The following is a 10,623-nucleotide window of genomic DNA, read 5'->3' as shown; positions in this document are numbered from 1 at the left end:
CTAGTAGAGAACAAGGGAGTGCCTTCTCCTTCTGAAATACAACTTCAGACCGTGCGTTTCAGATTTTTACCACTATATTAAAGTTGATTTGGTGGGAAAGTGTGGCCGTCACTGCCACGGGTGGCAGCAGAAAAAAGAAAAATGACTGTAAAAATCTGTATCTGGATGAAATATTGATAAATGGAGAACAGACCGTGGCGTGAATACGAGCTTTTGGTCCCTTTTTGCGATCCATCCATAATACTGGGACTTTTCAGGTAAAATAGTAGATCTTCAATCACTGTACAAATAGAACGCCAAAGTGTTTGTGTGGCTAATATTGCCCACGGCATCTTCAATTGTTTACATGTGAATGCTTTAACTTAGTACGTACTTAAGTGTTGAATTATATCGGAACAAAGTATACAGGCCTACCTTGTAGTCAAGTGCGTCGTGACTCGTGTAGGTCAGTTTTGGCTGTTATTTTTGATTGGATTGTGCCCTCTTGTGGTCACGTATAACATAACAGCATACGTTACCACTGACGAGAACTTTCTGTGGCTGTATTTCCACCGTTTGTTTCAGTTAAATGTCCATTCATAGTCGTACTTAGAGTCAATTATTTTATTTGTGATAACGCAATGCTAAATTATGCTTTTTGACCAGGCTGTAATTTATTTGTGATAACGCAATGCTAAATTATGCTTTTTGACCAGGCTGTAATACAAAGAAAATGTGAATATATATATATATATATATATATAGGCTATATATATATTGTGAATTTTTCTCTCTCTTTTATATATATATATATATATATATATATATATATATATATATATATATATATATATATATAAAAGAGAGAGAGACAGCCAATAGAATATTATTGACTGATTATGTTGTTGTCGTCTGTGTATGCGTTTTTACTCTAAGTTTTGTTCCCCTACGCTTTTTTTTTTTTTGTATAGTAAAATAAAATTTGTAGTTTGCCGTTTTCCCCAAAAAATAAATCTGTAATATAAATAACAAGTTTAATGTTTTGTGATTCCCTCATATTTAAAATATTTAAATGATATTTTCGACTTGTAAGGTCATTAAAACAAATGACAAATCACTTTTGGCCACTACTGTATATATTATATGTTAATAAAAACCAATTGATACTATAATGTAATATGCTATTAATATTATTTTATTAATTATACATATGAAAAATATCTTATTTACACATTTTACATGTAGAAAATCTTTCTTTTTTCTTTATCAGAATATATAAACATTTTCAATATATACATAAAACGTGTAGCTCCACCTGCTGTCATATATAGGCATTAAAAACGTCCTGTAAAAACAATCAACTTTTTTCAAAACTACATGGATGACTTCCTCCTCTTCCTCCCACACAGGATATGGAAAGGGGACATTTTGGAGTGTGTTTTCTGTAAGGTTCCTGGAGACTCTGGATCAGTATCTGGGTCAGAATGTGACTGCGGAGAAGCAACGTACACTGGAACAACGGGAAGAGGCGACGATAAAGAGGTTTGTGCCTGATGATCTTGAGACGATCTTGACTCTTTTTCTTCAGAATCATTCAGGCCCCTCAAGTGGATCACAAAATTTGACGTCTGCTGTTCCAAAGACATGAAATCCTCTTGGATCTCAGAAAACTGTCACCGGAAAAAAATAAATCAAAGCATATGAAAAGCAAGAATATGCTCTTTCACACTAGTTTTGTCTGTTATAGTTTGGATTCAGTCATATTTTCCTCTAAACTGTTAGAATTTACCCTGAGCATCTCAGTATGAATGAATCTTCATCAGAGGCTGTTATCGCCCAGTTACATATTATAGTACATCATACTTTACATGCACAGAGTACACTCACATAAAGCAATATATAATATATAGCAAATCCTGGCTGATTGATTGTTTATATCATCATCAAAATGTAGACTGTATTATCGATATAAAACGTAGGATATATATTATATAAAACTTTTTCTCATACATAATGTCTTTGTTTCCGCAGTAGTTTCAATTTTGATATTTTTAGGACAAACCGTTCATGTCAGTCATATAATGCAGGTCTATGGTCACCACCTCAAAGAGCATGCACAGAGAAGTCCAAATTAAACGTGATTTAATGACTCATAAATGTAAGTACACATTGATGGCCTAAGACACGAAACGAGCGGTTTGTGTGAGAAAACGAACAGTATTTATATCATTCTAGCTCTTGATTACAAGAGGTAAAAACTATATAAATACTGTTCGTTTTCTCACACAAACCGCTTGTTTCGTGTCTTAGGCCATCAATGTGTACTTATAATTACAAGTCATTAAATCATGTTTAATTTGGACTTCTCTGTGCATGCTCTTTGAGGTGGTGACCATAGACCTGCATTATGTTTAGAAATACCTAAAAATATCAAAATTGAAACTACTGCGGAAACAAAGACACCTACATCTTGGATGCCCTTGAGGTAAGCTAAAACATACCAAACATTAATTTCAAAGTGAAACTATCCCTTTAACCCTTTAAGTTGCTGTGTGAGCGGGACATTACGAGACTCACAACTATAAGTAAATACGGTTTTCAATCCCAAAAACGGACAGAGTGAACATAGCCACAACAGTGTACTGATGTAAACAACTGCTTGAATGTAGACTATTTCATCACACCGCTCTAATCTGCTAAATGTGACAATAAGGCAAGAAGATATTAAGATATTTACATTAACATCATGATTTTCTGTTAAGCGCTACATGATTAAATTTGACTAGACTATCTGAGAGGCTGTGAATGTCTTCATACCAGATCTGTGTTGGACTGTAATAATTCTTTGGTCCATTTAGAGTCGATGCTGGTCCCAAAATTCCCGGCCAGACCCTTATGGCTGCTGCGAAGTGCCTGAGGAAGAGTAGACAGCAAAACCACACTTTATAATATCAAAGTTTCTGTGTATACTTGTCTTGCTATACCTTCTGAAAATATCCTCATTAAAATCATTAAAACCTGTCAAATTATTCACAAAGGGCTATAATGTGTGTATTGACCTGTAAAATGTTTATATTGGTTTCCAGCTGCGTCCGGCACTGTTGGACTTTGCTTTTGAACTGACCGAGTTCTTGGAACAGGTTCTGAAGCACACACAACACATTTAAATACACATATATCAGTAAGCATTCATCCCAGAAGGTCAATGTAAAATTGTGTATGGCACAGATGTGTGTCACCTCAGTGTCTGTGAGGACGGCGTGAGGGTCGTGGGCTTTCTGTGTGCTGTCAGGGCTCAGAGTCACTCTGGTGTGTAACTCCTCCAGCAGAGCCCAGCGCTTCTGTAATGCTCTCTGAACCGCACACACACTCACCTCACACTCCCGCTGAACCTGCAGCAGGGACCGCAGAGAGCTCATCCTAACACACACAGAACATAGAGACTATTGGAAAGCCCACACTAGACAATACAACACCGTAACATCATAAAACACAATTCTATCTAGCCATGATAAGACAAAACACCAGAGTGGAAAATAGTCATAATAAAGAATGAGTAGGCGTGTGTCTAATCGTTCATCATAAGCTTTTGGCAATACAAGTGTACAGTGTGAAAAACGTCCGTGCTTTTACAGAGAGTACTTACTATGGAAATGACATGCTTTAAAAGAAAATAGTTAAAAGTGAACTAAATGTTTGCATGTTATATACAATTAAACATTTATTATAGTTGAAATTTATATGAAATGCGACATCTTTGTATGTAATTTCATAATTACTACTGCTGTCCTTAAAATATATTTGAAGTGAACCGACAAATGTACTGACAAGCATTTATGGTAAATAAGCTCAAATATACTTTAGTGTCTTTACAACTGAAACTTGTGTCAAGTATTTAAATATATCACATTTATAAAAATGAAGTAAAGACGCAATTAGTACATTGAAAATATATTCATTCTAAATTTAATATCAGTCGAAATCATAATCAAGTGCTACTTTAGTATGTTAGTCAACACATTTAAATAAGTGTCTTTCTTTAAAGCGTGAAAAATTATTAAAGCACACTTTAAATATATAATTTTTCACATATATATATATATATATATATATATATATATATATTTAAAGCACACTTTAAATATATAATTTTTCACGTATATATATATATATATATTTATATAATATATTTTTCATATATATATATATATATATATATATATGATATTATTAGGCTACATAGTGCACTTTTTGGTCAAAGGCTTAAGTGGCTTCTTTATTTTTTATTTTCTTTGCATTATTTTGTTTTATGTTTACTGGGTCATATAAGTCCAAGTCCTTATAATTTTATTTTAGTATGATTTTACATCAAAAATGGTCATAATTTGGAAACAAAAGCCATTTTTTGGCAGTTTAAAGGCAGTTGAAATGGTCCTGCGAAGATTACACTATTATTTAAAGCATGAGTATGATGTAAACACTAGATCTACATAATATTCACATATACAGTTCACAGGGGGCATAACTGTACAGTTATAGTATAAAATAATATTTATAACATATTAAAGAGACTACATTTACAGCATATACAAATAACTTTTTTATTTCACATTACAGACTATTTTCCTCGCAATTACGAGCTTATATCTCTCAATTTGAACTTTATTACTTGCAATTGCATGTTTATATCACAAATCACACAAAAAAAGGTCAGAAATGAGTGAAATAAGCCCACAATTCTGAGGGGAATTATCAGACAGAATATCGAGTTTATATTCTGATTTTTCTCCTCAGAATTGTGAGATATAAACTCGGAATAGTGAGAAAAAAAGTCTGAATTGTGAAATTATTTTTCTTACTGTTTTATAATGTAGCTTCCATAGAGTGCTACAGCAGAACTGTCATTTTCTGCCACTAAGTAGGCCACACCAACGCAAAACACGCCAAGTCTATTACGCCATAGATAGGCACATTCCACAATGAGTCGTTCTCTGAGCTGGGTTTAAATAAAAGCTGTTTTTGGACTGACAAGGAAGTTTTCCATTCTGAAACTTACAAGGTATTCGTATAGTATCATGATATGTCAAAAGCTCAAGGAAAAATCGATTTTTCAAATATGCTTTTTAAGATTTAAAGTACACTACAAGTACACATTCAATACAATTAAGCAAACTATTTCTCATAAACATTAAAATGAAAGCATGTTTCTTCGCATGTCAGTTTGCTGTCTGAAATCATACATGACATGACAGGGTGACAGGGAAACCGCCACACATATTGAAGCCTGAACAGTTCGTGACAATTGCTAAATATTTGTCATATCTGTGAATGTAGATCTGTACAGCTCACCTGTCCTGCAGGTAAGAGCTTATCTGGCCAACTCTTTCTTCAATTGTACATTTCTCATTTCTCTCCTTCTCTTCCTCATAGGCCCACCCGCGGAAAGTCTGAGACACTGCCTGAATGCAAAAAGACAAATGATGGGTATCTATACATGTTGGTAATTCATGTCTAGCAGGATCAACAAGAGCAGTCTGTTTGCAATGCTACAGGATTTTAAATATGTAATGAGTTCGACATGACAGCATAATGACTGCTAACACATTCAGTGCTCATTCTGACAGAAAGTAAGGATGGGCCTATATGTTTCGAATATGTCAATGCACCACCCGACAAACCTGTAGTCTGGAGAGGAGGCCTCGTATGTGGGGCTCGCTGGGGTCCGGCAGGGGCTCGTGGAGGAGGGACACCACTAAACCATCCGCTAGAACATTTACCAGGGATTCAAGATGACCTGCATCCTGCTGTGGATTAACACTGAAACAAAATAGATCAATGAAATGAATGGTTTTAAACACAGGAAGACAGCGGCTGCATCCCAAATTATATACTTCCCTACTATATAGTTGGTGAAAAACAGTAGGCCTATGTGTCAAGACTTCACAGTCCTCATAAAGATTAGCCAAAGCTAAGCTAGGCTAGTAGTTCACATTCATACTCAATAGAAGAGTTTTTTATTGGTTGTCGAGTTTATTAAAGGACTTTTCTGGGTTCAATACATGTTAAATTTGTGGCATCATGCTATTGATTTTGACAGAAAATACTTTGGGGTCATCATTAAAAATAAGAGTAAAAGAATACCAAAGCCAGAAGAACTAAACATTCTAGTTGTTACCATGAGACCAGTGAATTAAGTTTATTAGGGGAAATTGTTGTTCATTGTTGTTTATTAGGGGAAAAATCATTCTGACAGATTATTAATTTTAGTTTATGTTAATTTCAACATTTACTGGTACTTTGTTAAAATCAGAAGTTGTATAATATTATTTAACTGACATGAACTATCAGTTGTATTTTTACTAACCAAAGTTAACAAAGATGAATAAATACTGTGACATATGTTCACATCATTGTTAGGTAATGTTAGTAAATGCATCATTAACTAACATAGCATCTTGTTGTAAAGTGTTTCCAACTTGAATTGAACCCAGAACATTCCTTTTCTATTCCATTGCTGGTCAAGTTGATCCACATTTTATGTTTAAACTGTTTGAAACACTGGTTAAACTATTTATTCATGACATTTTGTGACTTTTCTCATTGTTCATGAATGTGCGTGCAAAGTTTCGACACATGGGTGTTTTTTAGAAAGGCTAGAAATATTTTGGTGACTATGATGGTCAGGTAAAAAACAGAAACGCTTTATTTGTAGCTTAACTAAAATTTATATTTTCTTATATTATATATAATATATATTTAAGACTTGAAATGAAGGGCTCAACCACTGAATCACCCCAGGAGAATTCGCTGTTTCTTGTTTTATTCTGTGTCTGTGCAGCTAATATTGAATATAAAAACATGTGGTTCAAACTGACTCCTTTCACAAAGAATGGAACTAATTTAACACAACAGGAGTTCATCATTTCTCATATTTAATGACAAGCCACAATAGAGGTTTTCTGTAAAAGCATGACTCTTAAGTGTTTTTAGTGTTGATTTATGGCGAATTGGATGGAATCAAACTTAAATGTGCAATACTGTATATGTGAACAAGAGAATCTGGATTGGTTCTCTCTCACCTTGCCTGCTGCTGGTTTTCAGCAGTTTTTCTCACTATCACCTCACCATTGTACGATAAATGCTGAAAATTACACACAAAAATACAGCAATATTTATTTACGTGACATCATTTCAATTGTAGAAGCTGGCAAAGGATGCAAAACTAAAATCACTATTGCCCTGAAGCACACGCTAAATTCCACAAGATCTAACAAGTCAAATAAATTCAATAGTAGACTGACCTGCTTTACTTTCTGTCCATTACCGAGCCGGAAGCGTAAGGCTGAAGCACACAGAGCCGTCGCGGCACACATCAGCCCAGCGAGAAACAGTCGACACGCAGCTTCAGTCAGACTGACAGACTCCTCCAGAACAAACCAGCACACGGCTGCAATGGGAACCAGACACTGACCCCAGTTCGGCCCGTTTCTCCAATGCAGTCTGAGAGAGAGTGAATCATAATATCACCACAGCATAGGCTAACCAATAGGAATCTGTGGGTAATGCTAGGGTCTTGTGGTGGTTGTCAGGGAGTTGCTATGTTGCCATTCAGTTGGCAGGTCTATATATAATCAGGTCCCTCCTTTAATGTAAGTGGGATTGTTTTTAGCCTGTTTTAAGTCTGAACATTATTGCAATTTTGAACCCCATTGACTTTCTGAACAGACAAAATAAAAATAAAACACTGAGGCATTTCTCTAAAATATAAACATATATATATTGCAAAACTTCAACAATTAGTATCCTCAATTCCCAAATGATTACATTTAAAATGTGTAATTAAAAGGAAAGGTCATGTGACACAGTTGTAAACATGCAGTTTTTAAAAACTTTTTTGGAGTGAGTTTTTTTTTCATATACAAAATACACATAAGTTGGTCAGATCCGTTCTTTGCAATTTTGTCAGTTAAATTAAGTTTCAAGAGAATTAACAAATCACAGATTACTGTTTTTATTGCATTTTACAAAATGCCCCGACTTTTATGGATTTGGGTTTATTAAAACTGTCTTTAAAATATATTTATTGTTGCACATTTGTAAAAATTAATATATGGAATATATATTAACTTTCAAATGTAACATCAACAAACGCTACAGTTGAAATAATATTCATGTGCTTAACATGTCCTAGTATGTCAGTCAACATATCAAAATCAGTGTACTTCTAAACAAAAGATAATTAAAACAATGTACTTTACAGTAAACACATTCAATGCAATTGAGCACACTTCTTTTTCACAAGGATCAATCTACTCTCAGCACTCCAAACACTCACCTCATCCATCTCCACTCTCTTCCATCTCTCTCCTCCACCTCTCGTTTGGTCATCTCGTTCTCCTCTCTTCCATCCTGTCCTCCTCTTTCTCGTGTCCCGCTCGGCTCCCAGCAGCTCCACACATGTCCAGCGCTCAGCTGAGGCATCAATCCCCATGGACGCACTGCGTGAAGTGTTTGTGTTGCTCAGATCATTCCGTGGAGACCAAACACTGGATTTTCCAGTCATACCAGTCGGTCCAGCAGGTCTAATCATCAAAGACTAATGTTTATTGTTTTCCTTGTTGGGTTGTAAGAATGTGAGGAATGTGGTATGGTGAGGGAAGTTGGTGAGGCATTTCCCAACACACCTGTGCCAGCTGCCACCGCTCCCTTTGAGATGTCATCAGTAGGCCACAATACAAAATATAGGCTAAAGCAGGTGTGATCCTTCTGAAAAAACTAAAGTTAATAGTACCGAATGTGCACTTTATTGTACTTCAAATCTTAAAAGTAGCCTAGGCTATTTAAAACAAAAAACACCTAAAACTGTAGCCTAAGCAGATGGGTGATTCTCTGCCCTTTAAGTCCCCCAAACTTGCTTCAAAGATTTTTAATTGAAGGAAATCACTAAATGCATTTTAATGCTGTCAATTAATACAACCAGCTGCCTTTGCATTATAATGCAACACAATTGCTTTTTAAAAAAAAAAAATAATAATAATAATAATTTAAAGATAATGGGTTGCCTAAGTAGTAGACAACAAGCAAGTATGTCCTCACTAAGCATCATTACATTTCCATTGAATGTCAAACAAATAAAAAATGCAATTAATACCAAAATGTTGCTGCTAATATAATCATATGTTGCTCTACTTTAACAAATATATATATATATATATATATATATATATACTATACTATACTGTATATATATGACATTGCAATATTTATACACGTCCTTGTTTTCAACCCCGTCACGCCATACTATTTACCCCCCTATAAAAAATAATGGATCAATCCCTGTGGCATCTCATCCAGGAAGTGACATCACACAAGTCTCTTAAAGAACATGCTGCAAAGAAAGGCAAGTGGCAGTCTCTTTTCTTACCTATATTTTATGGATTAAGATTGTCAGGCTCAACATTTCAACTCTGCTGTATGACTAAATTATAGTAAACAACGGTTTAAGAATTAAATAATAGTTTTGCAAAACATTAAAATTTTATGATGTCCTAAATGCCACGTGGTGCCACTGCCTTAGATAAGTAAGGAGTTATGGCTACTATTAGCCAAAAACTTCAACCCCCGTCACAATTCAACCCCGTCACATTTTTAGTACAACGGGGTTGAATGTTTGACACTTCTAAGTAGATTACTCAATTGTAGACTTGATGTATTGTGATGTGAACGGTCAGAAATAATCAATTATGCTATTTTATTTTCAGAAATCGCAATGGCAAAAACAGCAGCAGAGAGGCAAAGACAGTACAGAGCAAGAAGGGATGCAGACGTAGAGAGAAGGGAAAAATATCTCAGGAGTGAGTGTGAAAGGTGGAAAAGGGACACAGAGGCAGGGAAAAAGAAAAAATAAGCCGTAATAAATAATAAATAAATCCATTCTATACTGAAATAATGATCATCACTTCAACCCTGTTATCATTTTCAACCCTGTTATTTGATAGTTTTTATAAATATTTTCGTGACAAGAAGACAATTTAGGTCAATGTTTGTTTTGCTGTGTGTAGAATTTACCGGGCAGTCTGAAAAAATACGAAAGCCTGATTAAATCCTAATGTTAATGCATATTTTGTGATAAGATATGAAGCCAATGTTAGATATAGTTTTCATGAGCTGATTTGGTATTCAAATGGTGAGTATTTAAAAATAAAATTCTACACAAATGATATCAAACAAGGGACAATCCTATTTAAATCCTATTTAAACAGGGCCCAATAAGTGGTCTGTGACGGGGTTGAACTTCAAAACAACTTTCAGTAAAAAAAAAAAAAACACTCAATATTGATTAGAATTTCACGCCTGAGGTGGGAAAATGCATTTTCTTAAAGGTTTGACTAATTCACTATCACATGAAATGATGAGAAATATAACTAAGGTAGGCCTATTTATAAAAAAAGGTATGGCCCAAAAGGTACCATCTCAGAGAATCACACAGATATTATATAAATATGAAGAAGAAAGAGAAGGACAAAACGTTCTTCATTTATGTTTAGGTTCTGAATGTTTACAATGTAGCCTATGCATATTTTTGATATCCTCAATCAATGTCATAATAAATGTGTAACCTTACCGTAGGCTATAAGTAACTGG

The 10,623-nt window shown here is 34.6% G+C and overlaps 1 protein-coding gene across 1 annotated transcript; it reads right to left on the bottom strand.

Moving 5' to 3' along the window:
- Positions 1-1,158: 1,158 nt before the first annotated feature.
- LOC120459916 (uncharacterized) lies at positions 1,159-8,561 on the bottom strand. Its single transcript, XM_039647404.2, has 9 exons — positions 8,315-8,561; positions 7,281-7,479; positions 7,059-7,120; positions 5,658-5,796; positions 5,329-5,438; positions 3,219-3,399; positions 3,039-3,122; positions 2,797-2,892; positions 1,159-1,649 (listed from the first exon to the last, which is right to left on the bottom strand). The coding sequence occupies exons 1-9, from the start codon at positions 8,458-8,460 to the stop codon at positions 1,353-1,355; spliced, it is 1,314 nt and encodes a 437-aa protein (XP_039503338.2). The 5' UTR covers positions 8,461-8,561; the 3' UTR covers positions 1,159-1,352.
- Between the last annotated feature and the right edge of the window lie 2,062 nt (positions 8,562-10,623).

This window comes from Pimephales promelas, chromosome 10 (genome assembly GCF_988280905.1).
Source record: "Pimephales promelas chromosome 10, fPimPro1.hap1.1, whole genome shotgun sequence".
Taxonomy (NCBI): domain Eukaryota; kingdom Metazoa; phylum Chordata; class Actinopteri; order Cypriniformes; family Leuciscidae; genus Pimephales; species Pimephales promelas.
This window is presented reverse-complemented; position numbering and strand designations above follow the sequence as displayed.

Bases quoted from the DNA above. Each gene is read 5' to 3' on its own strand.
- LOC120459916 (XM_039647404.2), bottom strand. From the start codon at position 8,460: ATGCCTCAGCTGAGCGCTGGACATGTGTGGAGCTGCTGGGAGCCGAGC. The intron at 5,439-5,657 runs GTTTGTCGGGTG...TTTTGCATTCAG, and splicing joins GCCTCCTCTCCAGACTACAG to GCAGTGTCTCAGACTTTCCG. The intron at 3,400-5,328 runs GTGAGCTGTACA...TGTGTGTGTTAG, and splicing joins AGCTCTTACCTGCAGGACAG to GATGAGCTCTCTGCGGTCCC.